Genomic DNA, 23,760 nt, shown 5'->3' with positions numbered 1-23,760 from the left:
TTATTTAATTTCACCTATGAAGAGAAGGAAATGCCTAAGTGCACTGCTGAGCGGTCTCCCCCTCCCCCTCCTTTTCTCCCTTTTCTTCCCTCTTCCTCTCACAGGACACCGGGCTATGTAGGAAGCTTCTCTCCAGCTTGTGATGAAAGCTTACGATAGTTCTGCTCTCATTTTCCCCAAACCAGCACCATGTATAGCATCCTCCTTCCAGGGTCTAATGGTAGCTGAATTAAGGAGCCCACGTCTCTACCCTGCAGGAAGTGGTGTGTTGCTGAGTAGGCAGCAAAGATGCTGTTTCACGTGGAACATGTAGAGGAGACAGTCTCTGCTCACTGGTGTTTGCCTCTGTCCACCTGACAAGTCACCTGACAGGGCCACTGGTGAACTCTCCCTTGGGGCGGAGGGTGGAGCCACCTCTTCACATCTCTTTTGTAAAGGTCGTATCATACAGTGTGGTCATGGGCTCTGGAACCAGATCCTTTGGTTCCAATCCAAGCTCTGATCATTACAAACTGTAGGACTGTCAGCAAGTTCAGTGTCTCCAACCATAAAATGGGGATACAAATAATATGTTACCTCATAGGACTCTTGTGATGATTAAATAGATAAACATAGGTAATGGCACTTAAGTGCTAGCCAGGTCATAATTATTGCCATTTTCAGGCAGCAGGCTGGTTAGCAGTGGTCCTTATGTATTGTTTTCCATCTCTAGTCAAGGATCCTGCTGCTTTACTCCTTCTTATCCAGCATAAAGGTGTAAGATACCCTGACTCATCATCTACTTCAACTTGGATAGCAGCATGACAATATGTTTTAAGTTCTAATTGCTCAGGTAACAAACATTATTGAGTAGCTATTCCATGCCCAGAACTTGTTTTGGACTTTGGGGACACCAAAATGACAGCACAGTGTATACCTGCAGCAAGTTCAGACTCTGTTGGGAGGAATCGGTGGAAATGTCTATACAATTACTGAGTTTCCATGGGACTGGAGATGTTACTTGCTAAGGGCCTTAGAGGCTAAGACAGAAGGGATGCCCATGGACAGAGGTGCTATCCTTACAATCCTCATAGTTGTGTATCTTGGGGTTTCGGGATCTGAATTACGGTATTATGCAATTGATGTTTTATTTCTCTTATGTGTCGAATGCACCATTATATCTCTGGACATAAAATTAAAATAGATGGAATAGATTCAACCATCTTTTACTGAGGCACTGTGCTAAGGGCTTTCACACGCATTATATTATTTAGCCAATCCTCTGTGAAGATGTCCAGATTTCTTCAGAAACCAGGATGCCATATGGAATAATTTTTTGATGGATGGAGTCCATTACCACTTGGGCTACGAGCCCAGGTGATTGAAAAAGCATAAACCAGGCAATTGTCCTGGTGTTGCCACGCTTTCCAATTTTTAAACCTTCTGCCGCTAATGGAGGTATTAACTGACTCTTGATGATAAAAGAATTAGCTCATTGAATCACCACATCACCATCTGGATTACAGCTCTTCCTTTTCCCTGGTCTCCAGGACATTGTTTAACTTTTACACTAGAGAATGTTGGCTGGTGTCTTTTGTTTCTTTGTGTGTGCTTTATTTTACTACCAAAGACTTCTGGCTGTCTGGTTTGTACTTAAACCTAGATTTCATGTGTGTGCCTGATATACAATGAGAGAGAAAGAGAATCTCTCTTTCCCATTGTCTTCTACTCCTGGCTGTCAAGCTCACTGTGTCAATCAAGTTCCCAAATCTGAGCTCTTAAGATCTCACCTAGTGGAAGCCCTCCCTAGAGGGATGGAGAATAGAATGGGTTACAGGGTCCCTCAGTTCCATTCCTCGGAGTCTGGCTGCAGAGAATGAGTCGGAATAGTCATGAGGCTGTCTCCCTGGCACTAACCCCAGACCCATTTTAAATAACGTATCTAAATGTTAATGCACACTTAAGACAACAGTGTAGCTCATACTCTTCCCAAATTGATTCATTTTGCAGAGGGCCTGATGCAATTTACTCAGTATAAAAATGTCTCTGGCAATTAGGGGGACAAAGGGGCAAAGCTGGTGGACCACAAGGATGACAAACAAAGCAAAATGATGTGAAAGCTGGGGACAGAATTGAATTTCTTTTGAATCAGACATTTTTGGGAATGTCAATAGCAAACACGAAAGGCCTTCTTTACTTGCAAAAGAAACTTGAGAATTCTCCATCAGGAAGAAAAGATGCAAATAATGTAAGAAATGATTTTGATGAAATGCTCCGATAGCCTCCCTGGTTCCTGATAGCATGAATTTTAGAGTGTTTGGGGTTCAAACAGCAGGATGCAGCCAGTGGAGACTGATCCATAGCATAAGCTTGGATCACTCTACCATGCAGGAAGGGATATATTGCTGAGTAGGCAGCAAAGAACATGTAGAGGAGACAGTCTCTTCTCACTGGTGTTTGCCTCTGTCCACCTCACATGTCACCTGGCAGGGCCACTGGTGAACTCCCCTCAGGGCAGAGAGGGAGCCACCTCTTCATATCTCTTTTGTAAAGGTCATATCATACTGTGTGGTCATGGGTGGAGGTTTCTGATCACTGAAGAACCAGGCCCCTGACCCCTTCACCGGTGAGACCACATTGGAAGAATGTGACTCTGGGAAATATACTATAGAAGAAACTGAAATTGTTGAGCCTGGAACAGGAGAAGTTAAAAAGAGACATGAGGCCTGGCTGGGTAGCTCAGTTGGTTAGAGTATTGTCCCGATGCGCCAAAGTTGCAGGATAAATCTCTGGTCAGGGCACATACAATAATTAAGCAATAAATGCATAAATAAGTGGAACAAAAATTGATATCTCTCTCCCCTCATTCCCTCTTACTTTCTCCCTTTCTCTTTCTATATAAAAATCAATAAAATATGAAAACCCTCCTCAAAGGAAAGAAAAACTGCCTTGTTAGGATAAAGTAGGCTTGTTCTATGTGATTTCAGAGGAGAAAGAGAGGATCAATTGGATAATGGTGAAATAGGAGAAGGAACTAACATATATTAGTCACTCTGTTCAAATTATTCTAAGTGTCTTGTACACACTGTTATAATATTATTTCATAGGGAAATTGTGGTATTAAAAGCAATCCTATGCTTTAGTGCTAAGAACATGGTAAACACTCAATACATGTGTAATGTTGAAAATGATACTCCTCACAAAGCTCCTACAAGGTAGGTATTACTATTTGCATTTTATGGATGAGACACAAGAGGCTTGAGGAAATTAAATAACTTTTCAGAGACATCCAACAACTTTCCCAAGGTTATAAAGCCAGTTGGCATGAGAGAGTTCTTCCTGGCTGCTAAAGCTGCCCCACGATGGGATGGTCTCCTATGCAAGAGGGTAAACTCCCTATCGGTTGAGCCAGGTGAGCTTTGGAAGAGGCTCTTGCACTGGTTGGAGGTGGGGGTAAAGGAGTTGAATTCAAGTACTTTTAAGGTTATTTTCTGCTCAGTGACATTATGACTGACATATGTTTTCAAGTTCCGTTAGCTACACGATGGCTTTAATCCATCTTAGCATAAACAGTCATGTGGGAATGTGAAAGTGAGAGGCAGCCACTTACGAAGGCCAAAGACTCAAGGATCATGAACATATAGTGAAATGCAGGAGTTTCTATTTTCACCTGAACTCTGGCTTTGCCAACTATCAAATTTCCTGGCTCAGTTCCACACACAGTGAACCTGCTGCCACCAGCTCCCCAAGTCCAGAGGCCAGCTTTGTTAGATAAGGGGGCAGAAGGTTAATCAAGAAAGTGGACAGACAAGTGAGGACTTTAGAAGTGGGAATCATCTGGGTCTGTTGAGAGGATGACTCTTCAATGGGCACCAAGAGGCTCCCCATGGAGAGTGATCAGGCCGGGAGACTCCAGACACAGCAGTCACTCTGAGGCCTGCAGGTAAACATCCAGTGGAATAATGATTAGAATTTCATGCACTTAGGAAGAAATTTTAGTCCTGGGAGAGAAAAAACAAACTAATGGAGAGAATATTTAAGGAACAGTTGGAAGGAAGGCAATTGGAATTCATTCTAGCTTATCTGAAAAGATAAAATCTCAACAGGAATCAGTGTGCTTAAGTGGGAATGTAAAGAGTAGTAAACTAAGGAGAGGGAGAAATTGAGGAAAAAATACCAAGAAGAAGTCTCTTGTGAAAGATTAGGAAACAGACAGGGAACATATATAGGAAATTACCTGGAAAATTGGAGGGGCAAAACGGATCACGGAGAGGGTGATCAGAAAGCATGGGAACCACTTTATTTCAAGGCTAATGTGTGCCAGCATTTGCTTAGCAGTGTGAACAGTTAGGACTACAAATGAAGATGAGGCAGGCTGAGGACAGTCACTATATCTGGGGTTGGGTAGAAGGAAGTGAGTTGTTATAGAGGATGGAAATGAAATTTTGGCCAAGAGCTTTCTAGATGCATTTTGTTTCTTAAAACCACATCTCAAGTTCTCAAAAGAGTCCCTGGCGCAACTAACTTGGGGTTTTGTTCATTTAATAAGCATTTCTTAAACACATGCTGTGAGTTAGGCACTGTGCTAGGCACTGGAGATAGTGATCAATAATGCCCATCCCTATTCTTAGGAAGCCTAGTGGGTAAGAAGGACATGTAAAAGGAACACATGTGGTGCGGTGCTGAGATGTAGAACAGGCAACAAAAGTTGGTGCAAAGGATGGTGTGATCAACTCCGCTTGGCATGGGACTGGGGTCCCAGGAAAGGTTTAGGAGCTAGGAGATAGTTTCTTGAAGGAGGAGAAGAATTGTACTTGGTGGTCAGGGAGGTGGGAGAAGGCAAGAGGGCTTGAAACAACTTGTTTCAATTGGGGTAACTAAGTAGTTTGATATAAATGAAGTATGGGTCCAAAGGAGTGGGTAAGCCAGGCTCAAGAGGGTGGGGTAAGATCGGGGTCATGTGCCATGCTAACAAGGAGTTCAGACTTGCTCCTCAGATTCTCAGGGTTCACCAAAGAGTTCTAAACAGATTAATAGCCTACAATAGTCACTTGCCAGTTGTCTCATCAAGGTCTTGAGTGTGCTCCATTTGGGACTTCCTAATGCCCAGGAAGAGTAACAGAAGTTATCCTTCTCAAAGATTTCAAAGATCATTTCACAGAATTAACCACACAGTAGAACCTTACGCTCCTTCAGGTGAACTGAAACTCTGAGCCAAGAAGTGGGGCCACAGAAAACAGCAGAGCATGCAGCTCTCACCGCAGACTCCCTCTGTCCAGCCTTCATTGGAGTGAGGCTTGGAGGAAGGCCCCAGGCCCTCAAGTAACCCAGGTGTGAATGGTATCAAGAAATATGTAGGCTACTAGCAACATGAGCTCTGGTGCCTGGGCTCGGTCTGCTCTTGGTTAATAAGTGGGGCCTTCCCTGCATGCCCTCCCCTTTCTGGCCACCCACTGGCAGAGGACAGCTATCAGTAATTTGAAAGTAGCAGTGGGAACACTCCTTCTAGAGCTTAGTGATGTAAGATCCTCTCAGGAATAAACAGTGTGCCAAATCCGGTGTAGATTTTGTAAAGCCCTTTAAATGTGAAATCCTGTGGTTGATATAGCTCTTAACTAAAGCTCTGAACCATAAGAAAATGCATTTCTGCTATAAAAAGCAAGGAATTTAGCTGAATATGTGAATGTGGCACTATAAACAAAACAAAGCGGGGAATAGAAAGCACAGGAGCAGGTCAGGTAATGAAAAACAGGGAGGTATACTTGGAGGCTTAGAACGAATGCAGGGCTGAGTTGAGCTATTAAGCAGGTCATAGTGTCTCTTTACTATGTGCCATCAGCTCTGGTTGCCTACACTTTTTCATTGTAAATAAAAGAGCTGATGGTTCCATCACTGATTTGGCTTCCTCACCACAGACAGGGACCTGCATCTGCAGGCCAGGGGGCTGGATTGGCACAGAGCTTCAAGAGACAGGGGAGCCAAGATCACACTCTCCAGTGGCCTTTTTATAACCTTCTGGAGGGCCAGGCATAACGCTTTCTAGTCCCTGCTCTCGGCTGCCTGCTCACCACAATGTGCTTCTTCTGTGGGCCAAGGCTTTAGAATTTTGCCCTTTACTTAGGGTGGAAAGATTACATATATACCATAGAAAAGATGCAGCTGGATATTTACCAAGCAAAAAAAAGGTAAATAATTATATATAAATAATAATATGGTCTTAATCTTTGGTTGATGATAGGGAGGGCCCCAGTGGGTGATGAGGACTGGACTGTGGAGCTAGACTGCCTGCGCTCAAATCCAGCCTGTTCCTTACTAGCTGTGTGACCCTGGGCAGGCTATTCAACCTCACGGAGCCTCAGCCTCCCCTAGAAGATGCAGGTGATAAGAGCGCCTCCTTCACTGAGTGGTGATAAGAATAGTGTTAAGCGAGAGGACTCACAGAAGGCACTGGAACAATTCTTGGCACCACAGAGTAAGCACTAAGTAACTATGACTCTTTTTCCTTGCTATGGTCTGAATATGCCCCCCCAATGCCATTCGAAAACACCCTAAATGGATTTGTCAGAGGAGACATTGAACTGGGTGCTGAAAAAAAGGTGGTAAAGGACAAACCATCAGGAATAACAAACTTTACTCTTCCTGCAAAGGGGGAGGAAGAGGGAATGACAGGAAAGTCCTGGAGTCCAGACCAATTGTAACCAAAAAGTGGGAATAGCTTGTACTCTGAAATCTACATATACTGGGGTGGAAATTTATTGCACACATGGATCATCTATAGGAACTTGGAGTCCTTATATGGGAGGAAGATACTACCAGAGAGAAGGAGAAAGTGAGGAAAGTGCCTGAACCCAGAGTGAAATCTTTCGAGCACTTATAGCAGGACATTTGCTACAAGAAGAGGTGTGAAAGGGATTTGGGGGGTGTCCAGGGATGAGACTTTCCTGTTTGGACACTGCCTTGGTGGGGAGGGAACACAAGCTGGTGGCACATACACACAAAAGTGTGAGCACTCAGAGAAATGGATAGGGGCAGGGGAGCTGAGTGACAAACCCAAAGGATGGTGCAGACACCGCATACGACCACCTTTCTCCAGCTGCCCACCCTTGGCACACATGCCTTCTGTTTGTGGGATGCCTTCCTCTCCTCATGCACCTGAACACTCCCTTTCCCTTCAGAGCCAGTCTGAGGTCTTCTCTGGGCAAGCCAGCCACCAGCACACTCAGGTGTGCAACTCCTCTGCACCCCCGTGGCACCTGTGCACACATGCATTACAGCCCTTTCCCCATAGCATCATACTGTCCCTTGCCATCCAATGCAAGCCTCACTGTGAACCCCTAAAGCAGGATGAGTCATCAGAGTCCAACCAGTGCCTGACTCGTAAGCATTTATTGACAAAACACATGCTGCAATGAATGAGTGAATTCCTTGACACCAGTGGTCTCTCGCCTAAATTCCTCCACCTACTTTCAACATCGCCCTCCACACTGGGAAGTGGTGAGGCACAGCAAATACTTCTGAGATGAGAGGTGATTGCTGTCTCTATGCATTTTGACCTCTCTTTGTACACAACCTATATTTACCATTATGGGATTTGCCAAGATGTCATTCTGACAAGCCACGGGGTTACAGGTATTCACAATTCTCTCCTCTTCCTAGTGTTCAATCCATCAAATATCCAGGGCAGAGTGGGAAGACGAAAGCAACCGGCTTAAAAGAGCCCACTACAGTCCCTGGGCTGTCAAATCTCGAAGGTCAAAGCTGGCAGAAGCCAATGGTCTTTTCATTTATTTTTCTTGACGCCCATCAATGAAAGCAATCGTGAGTAAAAGTTGTACCTGCCAGGAAAGGAATTGTCCTTTGTACTTAGTGGCAACCTTCACAGTTCAGGTACACTCTGACAGCTGCTTCCTGAGCCCCAGGGATGGCTATACATCTATCCCTGGGCCCGGGCAGAAGGCGGGTGAAATACTTTTCATCTTGTCATCGATTGAAGACTCTTCTGTGATCTTGGACTGGGATTCAATTTTTAGATCCAGAGCTTATGTTTGAGAAGAACTACCATTGTAGAACTACCATAAATTGATCTGGTGTTTATTCCCCTAATACAGAACACCTACTATGTGCTAGGCTCTGTGCCAGGCTGTGGGGAATAAGATGTACAAGCTGACATCTTTACCTTCAAGGCTTTTGGCCCAGAGTTAAATGACCAAAAATCAGATGAGTCTCTTGAAAAGGCTTTTCCTGACTGATAAAAATAGGCCTCAGTTTTCTCAGAGCTAGGCATCATACCAGGGTTCAACTGCAAGGCCTGCTTGGGGAAATGGCATGAGAAAAGAAAAAAAAGACCCAAAAGATCTGTGTTCCCCATTGACTATAAGCAAATTACTGAGTCTCCTTGAGATTCAGTTTACTCATCTATAAAATGGGGAGAATAATTTGTGGGCCAGACAGCAGTGAAGATGAAATGAGTTGATAGACGTTGATGCACCTGGTAAGCTGAACATGCACTATGCAGATATTCATCATGAATTTTAACATAGCACCTGCTTCCTGAGAACACAGAAGAGGCAATGGCTCTTCTGTTAACCTGGGACCTAGAGGAGAGTCAACACGTGCCATTCTAAAGAACAAAGATGGATGGTGGATGGTGGGTGGATGCAGGCTCCCTCTGGTCTAAAAGATCTGGGTCTCTAGTCTACTCCGTACTCCTCTCAGGCCCCTCTGACCTTGAAAGCCATAGTCCTTTTGGAGAGAGGATAACAGGTGTGTCCCGACTGGACCTACAGGTAGAGACCAGACCTATACACGGCCTTAGATCTCCCCCAGCCACCCCAGCTTTGGGGGCTGCACAGGCAGGATCAGGCAAGGGTTGGAAAGCCTGTCACAGCCTGTCCACCTATGTGAGGGAGAAATGACTCTGCACCCTGCAATCACGTCCATCTCACTCTTCAAGCTTTCTTTCTAACGTTTCTCCTTACTAGTTAGTAAATGGAAATAAGAAAACTACCAGCTTATGTTATTGACCAATTCAAGCTGAGATATTAGCCATGATTCTTAATTTTCAATGTATACCAGATTCCCTGTGGCACTTTCTAAAATACATATGTCCATGCCTCTTCCCAAAACTAATAAAATCAGAATCACTTGGGATGAGATCAGTTGCATGAATTTTATAAAATGCATGGTTCTGATTTATTCTCCTAGAGCCTGAGATGTACCTGATTAATGGCTTAAAGTCCAGGTGCTCTAGAGAGGACTAGCATATTAGTGGTTGTTTCATTATTACCACTCACAGGGGTGAGAAATATGGTAAATCCTGGCATAGTCAGCGGGACTGGAACTTTGGGGTCCAACTTAGAGAATACAGGTGATTACTCTAAGAATGAGGGGTGCAAAATTGCTACACTTGGCTCTCCTCACTCCCCCACCACCCAGAGCAGCCTGGAGGAGGCCAGCCCTGATTTGATCCTCACAACCACCCCATGAGGTGGGCCAATGATTACCATTTTACAGATAGGAAAATTGAGACTTACAGAGATTCAAAGACTTGCTCAACCTCCCAGCACACTTGGACCCAAGTCTCATGACTGCATTACACTCAAAGAACTCCTAGCTTCACGACTGCCCTTGACAAGCTTGGGTCTTCATGACTGTCCCCCATGCCTGAGAAGTCTGCCCTTGACAAGCCTGGGTGTGAGTGTTAAGGCTTTAAAAAATTATCTTTAAAGCCTTTGAATGGCTTTCTCTTTTTAGTGTAAATCACCCATACAGTAAAGCCCTTATTGTATATTTATCAGTGTGTTATTCAGACCAAGGGGAAAAGGAGAGAAGTTGACACTGTGAATGACTTTGAAAGTGAGAAAATGCTGGGCCTGAAATTAAATCATTGTGACATTGCCACTTGAGGGCATCAATTTCAATAAATGATCACCTTCTTTATTTCTGACCCGTTTATCATGCAAAAAGGATGCAAGGAGGACTTGGGCTGGGCAATGTTAAAGGCCACAGGCCTCCGATTTCCCACACTGGCCAGACTTGCCACATTGCTCTGGGCCAATTGGAGTTAAACGTAGCTTGGCAAAGGCAGTCGGACATCATTTCAGAAGCAAATTCCTAGTGGCCTCTTTCCACGTTGCCCTATCCTGAGCCTCTTCCTCAGCATCCTGCTGAGACCTGCTGGTCTATTTACAGGAAAATTCAGGGTCTGTACACTAGTGGCAGAAAGTCTCTGTGGGTCAGTGATGGGTAACTGTCCGGTTTGCCAGAATGGGGGCAGGGGCAAGAGCGGAGTCTGGGCAGGGAAAGTCATGTCCTGCTACCCCAGTCCTGACTGGCACCCTGAGAGGGTGTTGCTGATATTGCAGGATGAAGGAAGGGAGCAGAGAGCAGCTGGGAGCTCTGTTTAAAAGGTAATAAGCTGAGGCTGGGAAGGGCTGTGGTTGTTCCAAAACCACACTGCAAATGAGCGGTGGAACCAAGGCTGAAACTGCATCTCCTGACACCCTTTGGGTTGAATCACTTTGGGTTAGATTTCTCTGGCAGGTCTCCCATTAAGATTGCTGCTGGTTTTACAGCTAGGGTCTTTGGTCAGAAGTGACTGGTTTTCATAAACGTGGCAGCCATGTGAGTACCCAACACTGACACTGGGTTGTCTTCACCTGCGGAGGTTGCTGCAGATTTTAGTCTAAGGGCGGTAAGTGTCAGGACTTCTATGTAGATACTGCTGTTCAGCGGGGAGACAGAGCACAGGAGGGCTGGGCTCCGGAGTGTGCACTCTGACCTTCATCACATCACATCCTGCCTCTAGGCTTGGTTCTCCCCATCAGAAAATCATTGGGGAAAAGGGAACTCAAGTCTCCTCTGAGTGTGGGATTAAGATCCTGTGGAAGGTGAATCTGTGTGCCGAGGACACTCATTTCTCCGCCACCCTCTGGATCCAGCCTTGTTTGTGCTAGGATGGCCCTGACAGCTTATCTCGGCTCAAGTCGGAGTATCACCAAATCCTGTTGGTTTAAAACATCTTTTCAAGTATTCAAATGATTGGCAAGTTCTGTCCTCTCAGGACCCAGTTCTTCCCTCCACACCCTGTGTAGTTTGGTCATACATAATAAAGTCCCCAGACACCCAAAGCTGCAGGAGAAAGCCCTGTGCTCCGAGAGGAAGAAGAGTTTGCGATGGACGTCCTGGGAGGAGCCCTGGAGAGTCGCTCCTGCAGCTGGAAACCTCACCAGCCCCTGAGCCTGTGTTTCTGAGGCCAGGAAGGCATGAGCTTCCCAGTGCTGGGCTGCTCTTTCTGAAACAGCTTTCTGCAGAAAGGCAGGGACATGCAGGAGGCAGAGCAGGAGCTGGGCATCCTGTGCTGGCTCTGCTGGCACTGCTCTTAGCTTAGCCTTTCAGTGTTTCCGGGTCCCAACTTGAAAACATTTGTACAAGCATGTGCGGCTGCTCTCTTGCCTGTGTGTTCCGTTCTGGGCTGAGTGCTCCCTGGAAGCTGTGTCTGTGCTGTCTTTGTCTATTCCCAGCACCTATAATACAGGAGGTGCTCAATCCATGGTTTTTAAATAAATGTATGCCCTGGAAAGCAGCTAGCACGTATTAAGTGTCTACTATAATTGGGCAAATTGTGAGACATTTTCTTTGTGCGATTTCACAACTCACCGTATTAAGTAGGGTATTATCATATTCATTTAATTAATGGGAACTTTGTGGGTTCTAATTTCTAGTTAAGATGTCCTATCCTATGCCTGCTGGATTCTGTGGCCAGTGGGGCTGGGCTACTGGACATCCCATTTCTCTGCTTTCTCGCTTTTGTGGCCATTCTGGCTGGCCAGGTGAGCAGGTGAACATGCTGGGCACACTCTTTGTCATCTGTGCCCTAGGAGATCCTGGCCAAAGCCAGGCCATTTTGGCAGACATGTGCTCACTCTGTGATTCATTAGACCTGCTGCTTTCCAGGAGGCGGAAGGCAGCAGCTGCTGGGATTCCCCAACTGCCTTCCCTGACGCCAGCGCCTCCAAGCAGGCTGCTGCTCCCCATGACATTGCCTGCTCACAATTCATGGCTTCCAGGGACTTGGTGGCCTCTCTAACTTGTCATTCCTCAGCCCACGCCTCTGCGTCAGGCTCTCCCAAGATGACTTTGCTAAGACAACTTCTTCCCTTATTACTATAAACACTGAATGTCATTTTCCAAATAGCAGTCCCCAAGCCACCATGTTCTGTTCTGAGAAGAAGCCAGCCTCATTTGTAATCATCACTGTCACCATCAGGATTTCACTGTGTCCCCCTTGCCACACTGAGGACTGTGCTGTTGGTGTCATCTCTGACATTAAAAGGGGTGAGCTTCCAAGGAGGCAAACTGCCCAAGATCTCAAAACCAAAGGATTCTTGGACTGACACTGACCCATAGTCAGAGAATGGACAAGTCTCAATCTTTTGTGTCAAAATTCTCAGCAGAACAGAGCCAACTAAGGTATTAATGGTCTTTTACGTTTGCATCCTGCTCAGTGTGTGCAAAACCCTTTACACCCTTTATTACATTGACCCCACAGCACCATGTGAGTAGGACCAGCATCATGACCCCCATTTTACAGATGGGAAAACTGAGGTTTGGGATTTGCCTGAAGTCATAGAGCTCTTTCTTGGAACATCCTTTGGTGGACCACCAAAGGCTGGCCTTTGTATCTTGCATGCCTCTATAATTCTGATAAATAAAAAATAGCAATAAATGATTGTTCATTGCCTGATGACTGAATAGGGAACTATGACTAACATTCAGGGCTTTGATTCACAGCATAATATTTTTTTTTCTGCTGCACCACTGTGAACTAATGGAGCTTTTCCACCTATGGGTAAAAAGGTTCATACCCCCTCCACCTTGTCTACTCAGTGACCTTGGGCAAGTTATTTGACCTCACTGAATTTCCTCATCTATAAAATGGAAGATAATACTAGCTTCTGCTTCATTGTGTTATTTAGTATTAAATTTAAAAAATGCATGTAAAGTGCATAGCAGTGACTGGCTAGCACATCTAGGAAGTGCTTAATAAGTATTAGTAATAGCTATAGTTATTATTATTCAAGGGTAGGGACTGGGCATTACATATCTTTGTAACCCAGGACTTAGTTCAGCAGTTGGCAAGACACTTGATTGTAGGGCTTAAGACACTTACTGCCAACACACACTCATCATGTGACATGGAGCAAGCCCCTTCCTTCTCCTGGGTCTCAGTTCCAGTTCCAACACCTGTGAACTGACGAGGGTGAACCTGGTAAATCCCATGGCTCCTCCCAGCTTTAAAATGCTCTGGTTATTTCAGTGGTCCTCAATGGGGATGTTTTCACCCCCCAGGGGACATCTGGCCATGTCTAGAGACATGTTTTTGGTCACAACCATGGCAGGTGCTACGGGCATCCAGTGGGTAGAGGCCTGAGAAGCTGGGGACCATGCACAAGACAGTGTTGATGAAAAGAATTATCTGGCTCTAGCTGTCAATAATGCCAAGACTGAGCAACCCGGATCCAGCTCTACACAAATACCCAGAGCTCTCTGAATTGCTGGACAGGTTCCTGTATCCTGCAGTTTGCCAAGATGCCCATGGAAGCAGCATTCCTCCATACAGCAGAGAAGTCTATGGATATACCCTTCAAAAATTACTAAGCAGTCCATACAGCTTTACTGAGAAAGCAGTAGGCAGAACCCACCCTCCCCAGTCCAGCACACCATGGAGGTGGAGGATGGGTAACATCATTTTTCAGATGGGAACCCTCTGCAAGGTATTTTTTTAGAGAGAAGCTAAGTCCAAAGTCTAAGCTTAGCTAGAAATTTGAGCTCTTTCTCCTGCAAACATGCCATAAAGAAGGATCTCTCACCCTTATCCTATATAATAAAAGGCTAATATGCAAATTGACAAAATGACAGAACGACAAGTCACTATGACACGCACTGACCACCAGGGGCAGACACTCAATGCAGGAGCTGCCCCTTGGTGGTCAGCGTGCTCCCACAGGGGGAGCACTGCTCAGCCAGAAGCCAGGCTCATGGCTGGCGAGCGCAGCCGCGGTGGCGGGAGCCTCTCCTGCCTCCGTGGGAGTCAGACATCCCCTGAGGGCTCCTGGACTGTGAGAGGACACAGGCTGGGCTGAGGGACCCCACCTCTGAGTGCACGAATTTTGTGTACCGGGCCTCTAGTTGATTATAAAGTAATCAGACCTGGAGCCATTCACAATTGGGGTCTTGCAGTGGTATTTACACTTATGGAATGAGAAAAAAGGCAGCCACAGAGATGCCCTGGTTCACATTGGCTTTTCAATGTCACCACTTCTAGAGGCACACTGGATCAGGAAGTAGGCAGGTATCTTCTAGAAGAGTTCACTGACCTGAGTATTGGGTATCACTCCAGTATTGGGTAAGCTTTAGAGGTTCTAGAACAAAGGTTGTCAGTCTCTACTGATTTGAGACTGACACCGTGTGGTCTCCCTGACCAGTTCTGCTCTAGGTCCCATGCTCCTGCTAGGGTGGATACAATAGTTTGCTCTTTTTCTTTCCGCCAAAGTTCTGCTGGTAAAACCCACTTTCCAGCACATTAAATTACTTTGATTTCGGCTGTTTAACACTCCCCTTGGCTGTTTTCTCCTTGGCTCTGTCTGGATTTTGGGAAATGAATATCTTTAACATCCACTCATTAAATGCCAACTCTGCCAGCTGCTCCTCCGGCCTCTGGAAGGCCACCAGCCTGGGCAGCCAGAGGCCCCACAGACCAGGGCGCGAGATACTATCCAGGGAATAGTAGCAGTTATGGCTCAATCTGGTCCCTACCCATTAAAGAGCAATTGTGAGTTTTAAGTAGATGTCACAGACTCTGAACTTTTTCGGCCAAAAGCCAAATTGTCTTCAATAAAATAGATCTGGAATGGGCAAGGACTTACCCATGCTTCCCCGGAGTAGGTACCAGGAGGATCTCTCTTCCAGCCTCGTTGTGGGGCAGCAGCTGGGCGACGTACCTCCCAGAAGGCTGCAGGTGCCTGTGAACGGAGACAGCCAGTCTGCAGTGCTCGCTGCTGCTCCTCATCCACGGGCTCAAGATGGTATGCTTGGAGTTTGCTGAGGTGTTGAGGAGGAGGAAGGAGCCTGCCAAGAGACCAGGAAAGTGACTCTGCAGATGTGTGCAGACAGGTGGACCAGCAGCACCTCTGCAGCAGGTATTAGAGACCAATGGCATCAAAGTCCGTGATGCTGGAGGCCTTCATCACTCTCTTTGCATACACCAGCCCTCTTCCCCTTCTCTTATCTTTGTAAAATCTAAAACCTGATATAAGAAAATGGCGACTGAGGACTGGGGCTTTATAATCAGGCACACCAAGGTTCTCACCTTAGCACCCCTACTTAATAGCTCTATGTCCTTGAGTCTCATCGCCTGTAACATGGGAATGGAAACCTCTATTTCAAAGGGTGGTTGTAAGGATTATGTGAGATAATCCTGGAGAGCATTTCATCCAGTTTTAGGCAGGGAGGAAGCACCTATTAAATAATCAATTATTTGATTTTACTGTCTTCTAAATTAAAGTAGAGATGACCGCTCACAGATTCTTTGCCAGCCAATAGGTACAATTAACAAAACCCCCCATAGGCAACAGGGGGAAGAATAGTGTGTATTACCTAATCCTTAGAAACCCAACCCAAGTGCTAAGATATTCTTACAGATTTACATACTGGTCTAGGGGGACAGTCTAACCGAGTTACTCCCTCCATAAATGTGCCAAGTGGAGCCAGGACATGAGTGCCATCTTGTGACTATCAATGTAGGGCACCTCCACACCCCAGAAACCAGGACTCTGGCATCGAGGCCACCCTTTAGGTCACAATTTAAATCAGAGCTGACTAAGTTTTCCATGTAACATTCAAGCCAGCTTGAGTTTCAATTTATTGCTGGACAATTCAGTTTCCCAGTAATGTATGCATTAGCTCTCGGTTCTCAAATAGTTATGACCAGTTCAAGGTTTTCCTTGAGAGGTGTGTGCTTGGAAAGGAAGTATTTGGGTCACGTATAAGGAAGTAGTTAAGATCCTGGCTCCTGCTCCTTTGCTTACTTGCTGAATGAACTTGAGCAAAGCACTGAGGTTTCAGTTTTCTGTTTATAAAATAGGATGAGAAGGGTTGGCTGAACTTATAAATCTCTGAAGATTCATTTCTGCTCTTGAGTCTATGAGCCATGTGAATTTGCAACTGGTCTCCAGAAAGAAATCCCTACAAATCCCCCACCCCCAACCCCACCCCGACTCCCACCTCCACCCGGTGCTGTGCCTGTGGCTGAGTTTCCCTCTGGGGCATGACAACCCTAATTCCAGTAGCAGTGGCCAGTGACTGACAAGAAACTTGTATTCCTGGTGGTTACTGTCAGCATAAAAGCACAGCACCATTTTACTGCTCCAGGCATTCCTTCTGGTGCGCTAGTTTACTTGCCACACTTCTGCATTGCAGTTTTGGACCATTAGATGCTGCTCCTTGGCAGTGGAAGCCAATTCCAACAAGATCTCCAACACTTCCAGCGGGAACCAGCTAAGGAGTGTTCAGCTCAGCCTTTTTACCACCCCCTCTTTCTGAGCACCTCAAATTAGTCTCCTTCTCCAGATAACAGGACTTACCAAGTAGGCAAATGAACTAGCACCCCCTCAATAGAGAACGATAGAGATAAAAAGGGGAGATTCCTATGAGAAGCAAAGCAGTGTCTAAGGAGAAGGCATTGTGTCAGGATTAGAGATTTGCAATATTCTGGAGGTAGGTAAATGTGACTTTTGGTTAAAATCAGGAGAGGTCAGCACAAGACTGTTTCTGAGCTGGATGGAGGACATTGGCATATACTGGAAACTGAGTCCTCTGTAATGTTAGGAAGCATGGCATATGAGCCTTTGAAACTGCTCTACAATCCTTAGTAAATAATCGATATCATTACTCTGTTTTACAATGGGGGAGACATTCTTATAATGGGCACAGAAGTAAAATAAAGGGATTAGAATCAAAGATTCAGAATTAAAAAGGAGTTAACGATCATGTAATATAGTGCCCTTGTTTTTCTATGGAAGCAGACTGGAGATCAGGATGGAAAAATGGGAGAAACCAAGATGGCGGCATAGGTAAGCACCTAAACTGCTGCCTCGCACAACAATTTCAAAACTACAACTAAAAGACAGAACGGACACCATCCAGAACCACAGGAAAGCTGGCTGAGTGAAAATTCTACAACTAGAAGGAAAGAGAAAAGCTCACAGAGAATTGGAGGTACGGCAAAGGGTCTTTGTGCGCGCAGAGAGGAAGGGTGGCTGAGAGCCTGGCTGACTTTCTCTGGCGGAAGCGGGAAGGAAGCCCCCGACCGCACTGAACCCCAGTTCTGACTGCACTGAACCCCAGTTCCGGGCGAGCCCCTGGGGACCCACGCTCTTACGGGGGGGAGTCTGGACTCTCGGGCGGAGACTCGGGAGCTGGGGAAGGCAGAAGTCTGAAGGCGCGCGCGTGCCAGTGCGCACAAAGGCTGCGGAGGTTGCCACAGGCTTTCCCTAATGGAAGGGAGTCAGAGGCTCCTGACTGCACTGAGCCCCAGTTCTGACTGCAGTGAACCCCAGTTCCAGGCGAGCCCCTGGGTACCCACGCTCTTGTGGGGGGAGTCTGGACTCTTGGGCGGAGACTCGGGATCCGGGGAAGGCGGAGGACTGAAGGCGCATGCGTGCGCGCAAGGGCAAGGCTGACAGGAAGCCAAGACTGTCTGCTCCGCCCTGAGACTCCACCCCATCCAAGCTGAGCACAGAGGCTTTTGCAATTTGGCAAGTCTAATCCTATAAGGCTGTCTCCAGCACCGAACTTCTCCCAGCATAGACACAGCTGATCCTTACAGCCAACTGGCCTGGAGGTCAATTCTTCCCAGTGATACCAGAATGGAAAAATGACTTACTCAAAGTCTTAAATAGGAAGTCCAGACCAGACTTCAGGTCTCTGAACTCTTAACCACTGTTCTTTCCCTTCTTCCTTTTTCATTATCCCACTGTATCCTTTATCTTAAAAAATGACCAGGGTGCCTTGTGGCCAAGTTGAGTAGCTCAGGAACTCAGAGGAATGGGAAAGGAGAAAGACAGGCAAATGGGACCTGAACCAAATCCGTTTGTTCACTGGCTTCCTTACCCACTCCCTCTGCCCTCAAAGTTCATTTAATGGATGCCTACTCAAGCACTGGCTCTGCCCTGGGGACACAGACATGAACCAGACACAGTCCTGGCCTTCAAGGAACATCAGGTCCAGGAGGGGGTGATGAGGTGTTTGCAGTAACTGCGATCAAAAGCAGAGGTTCTAAGTCACAAGACACAAACAGGTAAAGCGTACTGGGAGGCTTCATGAAGGATACATTAGGTTCAATTGGGAAGATTCATAAAGAAGATGACCTTTGAGCTAGTCTTCAAGGGCAAGAAAAACAAAAGTATTGGCAGAGTCCACCGTGCAGGATCTGAGAGGCATAAATGCAGAAAGTGTATCATGGCCTTGGCTACAGAGTGGAGTACATGAAAAGAAGGCTGGGAAATAAGAAAGGCTAGGGTGGTGGGTGTGGGACCATAGAGATTTAATTCCTGGCAGAAGATGTTCATCTTTATTTTGTGAAGAATAAGGAGCCAGAGAAGGTTTTTGAGCAGGACAGTGACATCATCAGAGTGGTGCGACAAGAAGATTTCTCTGGTGTGGTGGGAGACAGGGGGTCAATACTGACTCAACCGCATCCTACTCCACCAATCCTCACTAGGCATGACTAAATGTAAACATGATGGCCTTGTATGTTACCATTTTAAGCAAAGGTACCGTGCTGGGGACAGACTCTGGGATTGACTGGGGTTTCCAATTCTGTACTAGATTAGAGTGTATCTTTCCAGAGCAGGTGGGAATTCTAGAAACACCTCTGGGACAGACTCTTGTTCCTGACATTTTGGGGTCATGGTCTGGGTTAGGAAAAAGCCACACATGTCACACATAAGGTGCCCTGGTCTAAGATTGTACTCTGATGTATTCAAATAGGTGGAAAGTCGAATTGAGACCAATTTTGGAGCTTCTGAAGGAAAGAATGTAGGTAAATAAAGGAGGTGTTCCCCTTCTCAGAAAAAAGTTTACATGCATGTGCGCATGTGCACACAGATAGATACACACACACACACACACACACACACACACACACACACACACACACACGGGAAAATCAAGTTCCCAGCAGGAGAAAATGAGGTTGAAAATGCCGGGACTTGGGGGCCTTCCAGCACCACTGTTCCTCCTTCATGGGTGTGAAAACATGTAAATTCTGTCCTTGTAATTCAGTACCTCAGTAATGGGACTCTTTCAGAGATGACTGGAAGATGGATTATTCCTCCACTTCTAATATGTGAGATGATGTTTATATGAATTTTATTTTGTGCAACTGGACTATCAATAAGAGACAGAACTTAAAGTATTTTCACTCTCAATGAAACTCCGTAGTTAAGAGCTATCTCTTCATCGGCAGCTTTCCTCTACCAAAATAAAAATAAAAAATACATTTCATAAGCTCCTTGGGATATTGTCAGCATAAATCTTTTAAAGTCAGTGAGAATTTATCTCTCTTCTCCCTCTTTTCTGTTTCCTGTTTATTTTGCTCAGAATAGCTTGGGGCTACATTAAGGCTCCTGGGGTCCCCTCTAATTAAGAGGGATGGCCTGGCAGCTCACAGACCTTCTTCCCCCATGTGGGCCGTGAGGCAATGCAGAAGCAGATCAAAGGCTTTGTTTATACAGTGCTGGGAGTGGACCTTAGTTTCCTTCTTAGTGGACTGAAACACTTAAATATGAAATAGTTGTTGTTGTTACCTTTGGTCACCAATACAGGGATGTGGGCTTAAATTATGAACCAAAACCAAGGGCCAGGAACCTCGAGGTCAGACAGACTCTCTCCTATCTAGGCTCTGCTTCTACCCAGTTCTAGGCTTTAGACAAATTATTTCAATTCTTTAAACCTTATTTTCTCAAATTCAATATGGGTGTAGCCTATTTCCTATGGCTGTGGTGGACGTGAAATGAAATAATATGCATAAGTGGCCAGCTCCTGGTCCTTAGTAGGAATGTGATACATGGTGATTCCTGCTTCAAGGAGTCTGGAGCTCCATCACTAGCCTTGGAATCAGAAGGACTGAATTTGAGCTACTACCAAGCTTCCTTTGTTTGTAAACTGAAAGGACTGGATAGAGTCTCTCTAAGGACCCTACAGCTCCAAACTGTCAGTAATTCTATCTGCCTGCCTGGAATATTATTCATCTAAAGGAACCCTGTCAAGTCTCCAAGTCCCCGAGCTCTAAAGACTTCTCTTCCTAATTCACCTCTCTGGGATTTTTAAACCAAAAGTTTCAATCAACTGGTCAAATACTCTGAACTGATTCCCTGCCCCACTTCCTCGCTTCCCATTTACACAAATGCATCCTCAGGAAGGACTCCTGTCCCAGCATCATTTGTTTCTGTAGATGCTTCTGCTATAAAGCTATTACCACTTCTAAATGTCTGATATAGCACAATGCTTGCCACATGACAGGTATGCAATGACTTATATATATATATATATATATATATATATATATATATATATATCGATTTCAGAGAGGAAGGGAGAGGGAGAGAGAGATAGAAACATCAATAATGAGAGAGAATCATTGATTGACTGCCTCCCACATGTCCCACATTGGGGATTGAGTCTGAAACCCAGGCATGTGCCCTGACTGGGAATCGAATTGTGACCTCCTGATTCATAGTTCGATGCTCAACTACTAAGCAATACTGGCCAGGCTGCAATGACTTTTTAAAATCGAAGTAATGTAGACACATGGCAAGAAGTAAAATTGTTCAGAATAGCTCATAATAATTTTTTAAAAACTATCCCCAAGTCATTCTCCTCTCACCAAGTCCCCAAAACATTTTTAAAGGTTTTTAATTTATTTTGCCTTCATGACTCTAAATAGTATAATCATAGTGTTATTTGTTGGTGCAACAACCTTAGGTTCTTTCCACTGATGCCACAGTAAGAAAAATTATGCTATTCCCCTTCTAATACTTGATTTTTAAAATCCCTTCTACTTTTTTATTACTTACCTGTTTAATTTTACATGGCAAATTTATTACTTGTTCCGTCAGCTGTAGACAGTGGCACCTGACTCTCCTCAATGAGGAGATTAAGCTATTAGTCTTCCTGCCCTTTTCCTCTTCACATCCACCTCCCAAGTCAGCTGTGCTTTTACTTTCCATTGTCAAGGTTGTACAAGAATGATTCAGGCTTGTGTTTTGTTTACAGATTGATTCTAAACTTGAAAATCAATAAGCAGATCTTTTACACTGATGACTATATGTTTTTTCACTGCAGCAAACAGGGCTGTATTTATAATCTCTATAGGTCGAATAATACACCCCACTCAATGGAGAATGTTTCCAGCATCAAGATCAAGGTTAGATGAATATTTTCTCTCTCACTTTTTCTCTCTCTCTTACATAACCACTTGTCAAAATTGTGGCACATTTTAATTTGCCTTATTTGAATCAGGACTTTCTTGTGAATTTGTTTCTCTAGAAATTTCTAATTGCTTTTTTCTTTTATTTATTTTGCACCATATCACTAACACTTCTATATATTCCTTGAAAATCTTTCCATCCTTCTTGAAGACATTGACTTCCTGTTTTCCTTTGTATTCATAGTACGGCTATGGTTCTCAAATTTCTTTTCACTGGAACACTTCCATTAGTCCCACTGTTCTCAGGAAACTTCCTCAGGGGGAAACTCTTTTGTAAATTTTTGAATATCTGAAAGGTTGTTTTTTTCTGTCTTCACACTTGGTTGATAACTTTGCTGGCCATAGTTTCTAGATTAGAAGCTGTGCTCCAGACATGTGAAAGCCTAGCTTCATTGTTGTCTAGTATCAGTGACTGAGAAGTCTAAGGTTGGTTTTATTGTTAAGTTCTTTGTAGTCAACCTGTTTTCCTCTTTGGGAAGCTTTCAGGATCCTTCTTTAATACAGAGGACCTGAAATTTCAGTATAATGTATCTAGGTATGGATCTCTATAGAAATTTCTCTGTGGCATTTGGTGGGCTCTTTTAATCAGAAAACACATGTCTCTTTCATCTCTGAATTGTTTTATTATTTCTCTGATATTTTCATTCCCCCCTCTTCTCGGTCCTGAATCTTTTTGAAGAACTGTATCATTCAAGTTCATCTCTGTCATCTAATTGATCTTTGTTTTCTTTGGGGTCAATTTTTTTATGTTGATATTTCTTTTCCATGCTGCTGGGCTTTTAATATTGTTAAAGAAGAGACAACAGACCCTAAATGGAGTCACTTGTACTAAACCCCACATCACCAAACTGAGACTTAATTACTAAATTAATTATAATTTTCACCTCTTCCAGCAATGGCATCTTAAACTAGTCAATCAGGAATTTTCTGGTCAGCACTAATGAGGTCACCTGTCTGATAGACTCTGCTGTCTTCTAGAGGAAGGTGACCTTGCCACAACCAACCGTGTTTTGCCAGTGTAACTTCCCTGTCCACTCCCTTCTGAACACAAGTCTTTCATTTTGCACAATTCCCTGGAGGTTCTTTCTATTTGCTAGATGAGATGCTTCCAGATTCATAAATCACCAAATAAAGCCAGTAAGATTAAAATTTTCTCAGTTGAATTTTGTTTTATAACAATATGTTGGATGATCCTGGATCAGCCCCCTATATTCACACAGGAGACACTAGGATCGCTGATAGAACGTCTATGTACATAGATTGTGCTTATTCTCTTTGTCAGAATTGGCCTGATGGCAAGAGTCAGGGTCAGGCCATTTCACAGGTGTCTGCTCTCCAAACCAGCATGGACAGGTCACTCTGGACATGAACGCTTTGCTCCCACAAGCAGCCCTAGTTCTCTCAGTCCACCTGGATTTTTAGAAAACATCTCCCTTTTTTCTTTCCCCTGTGGTTAAGCATCCTGCTATCTTTTGGTCTGAGAAATGGCATTGAAGACCATCTGGGTTAAGCACACCAGAGAGGACTTTCATTCTTTCTCCTCAGTCTTACACCTCCTCCCAGAGGAGCCTTCTCAGTACCCCTTGTGGTGCCTCCCAGCAGATGGGCTCCTTCCTCTGCTCTAAACCCCTTTGATCTTCTCAGCTATGGCCACTATATTTGCTCCATCAATAGCTCCTATCTCCTCTTTGTGCCCTAGCAATCACTCATGGCTCCCCTCCTGTTCTGTCTGCTATTCAGAATTTATTCCTCCACTAAATCCTTTATTATCACTTTAGTGGGATTGCAGGAGAGGAGACAAATGTGTGCCCAACCCACCATTCAGAACCAGAAGCCTCTTAATCATGCTTTGAGTGAGAATATGCATAAACAAATGCATGAATGGACCAATTTCCATCTCAAAAAATCACACATGATTCTGGCACGATTGACTAATTGTCCCTATTGCAATTAAACTATTAGATCATTACTATAAGCTATCACTTATTCAAGTGATCATGATGCCATTCAGATTAGGTAGAACTGAAGGAACAGCAGAAGCTTAATGGGCTGGAATATGGACAAAGGGAGTGCAAGGTGATGCACAAGGCCTCTACCACGAGATGCTTGCCACCCCCAATAGGATGCTGCACAGAACACTAGCCTCACAAGGTGTTAACAGGTATTATGAGAAAGCTCTGGGATCAAGCAAGTTTGAGGATTACTGGGTTAAACAAAAGTAAACTGCAGGA

At 44.9% G+C, this 23,760-nt stretch overlaps 1 protein-coding gene across 1 annotated transcript in view; it reads right to left on the bottom strand.

The window, feature by feature from the left end:
- The window catches only part of ALK (ALK receptor tyrosine kinase), a 612,725-nt gene that overhangs the window by 265,365 nt on the left and 323,600 nt on the right, over positions 1-23,760 (bottom strand). The window contains exon 4 of the mRNA XM_080686359.1: positions 14,907-15,108. Within this exon, the coding sequence (XP_080542485.1) occupies positions 14,907-15,108 (202 nt within the window). The remainder of the gene's footprint in view (positions 1-14,906; positions 15,109-23,760) is intronic.

Source organism: Plecotus auritus (genome assembly GCF_963455305.1).
Source record: "Plecotus auritus genome assembly, chromosome: 8".
NCBI lineage: Eukaryota > Metazoa > Chordata > Mammalia > Chiroptera > Vespertilionidae > Plecotus > Plecotus auritus.
Note: the sequence above shows the minus strand (reverse complement) of the source record. Positions and strands in the feature narration are given on the sequence as shown.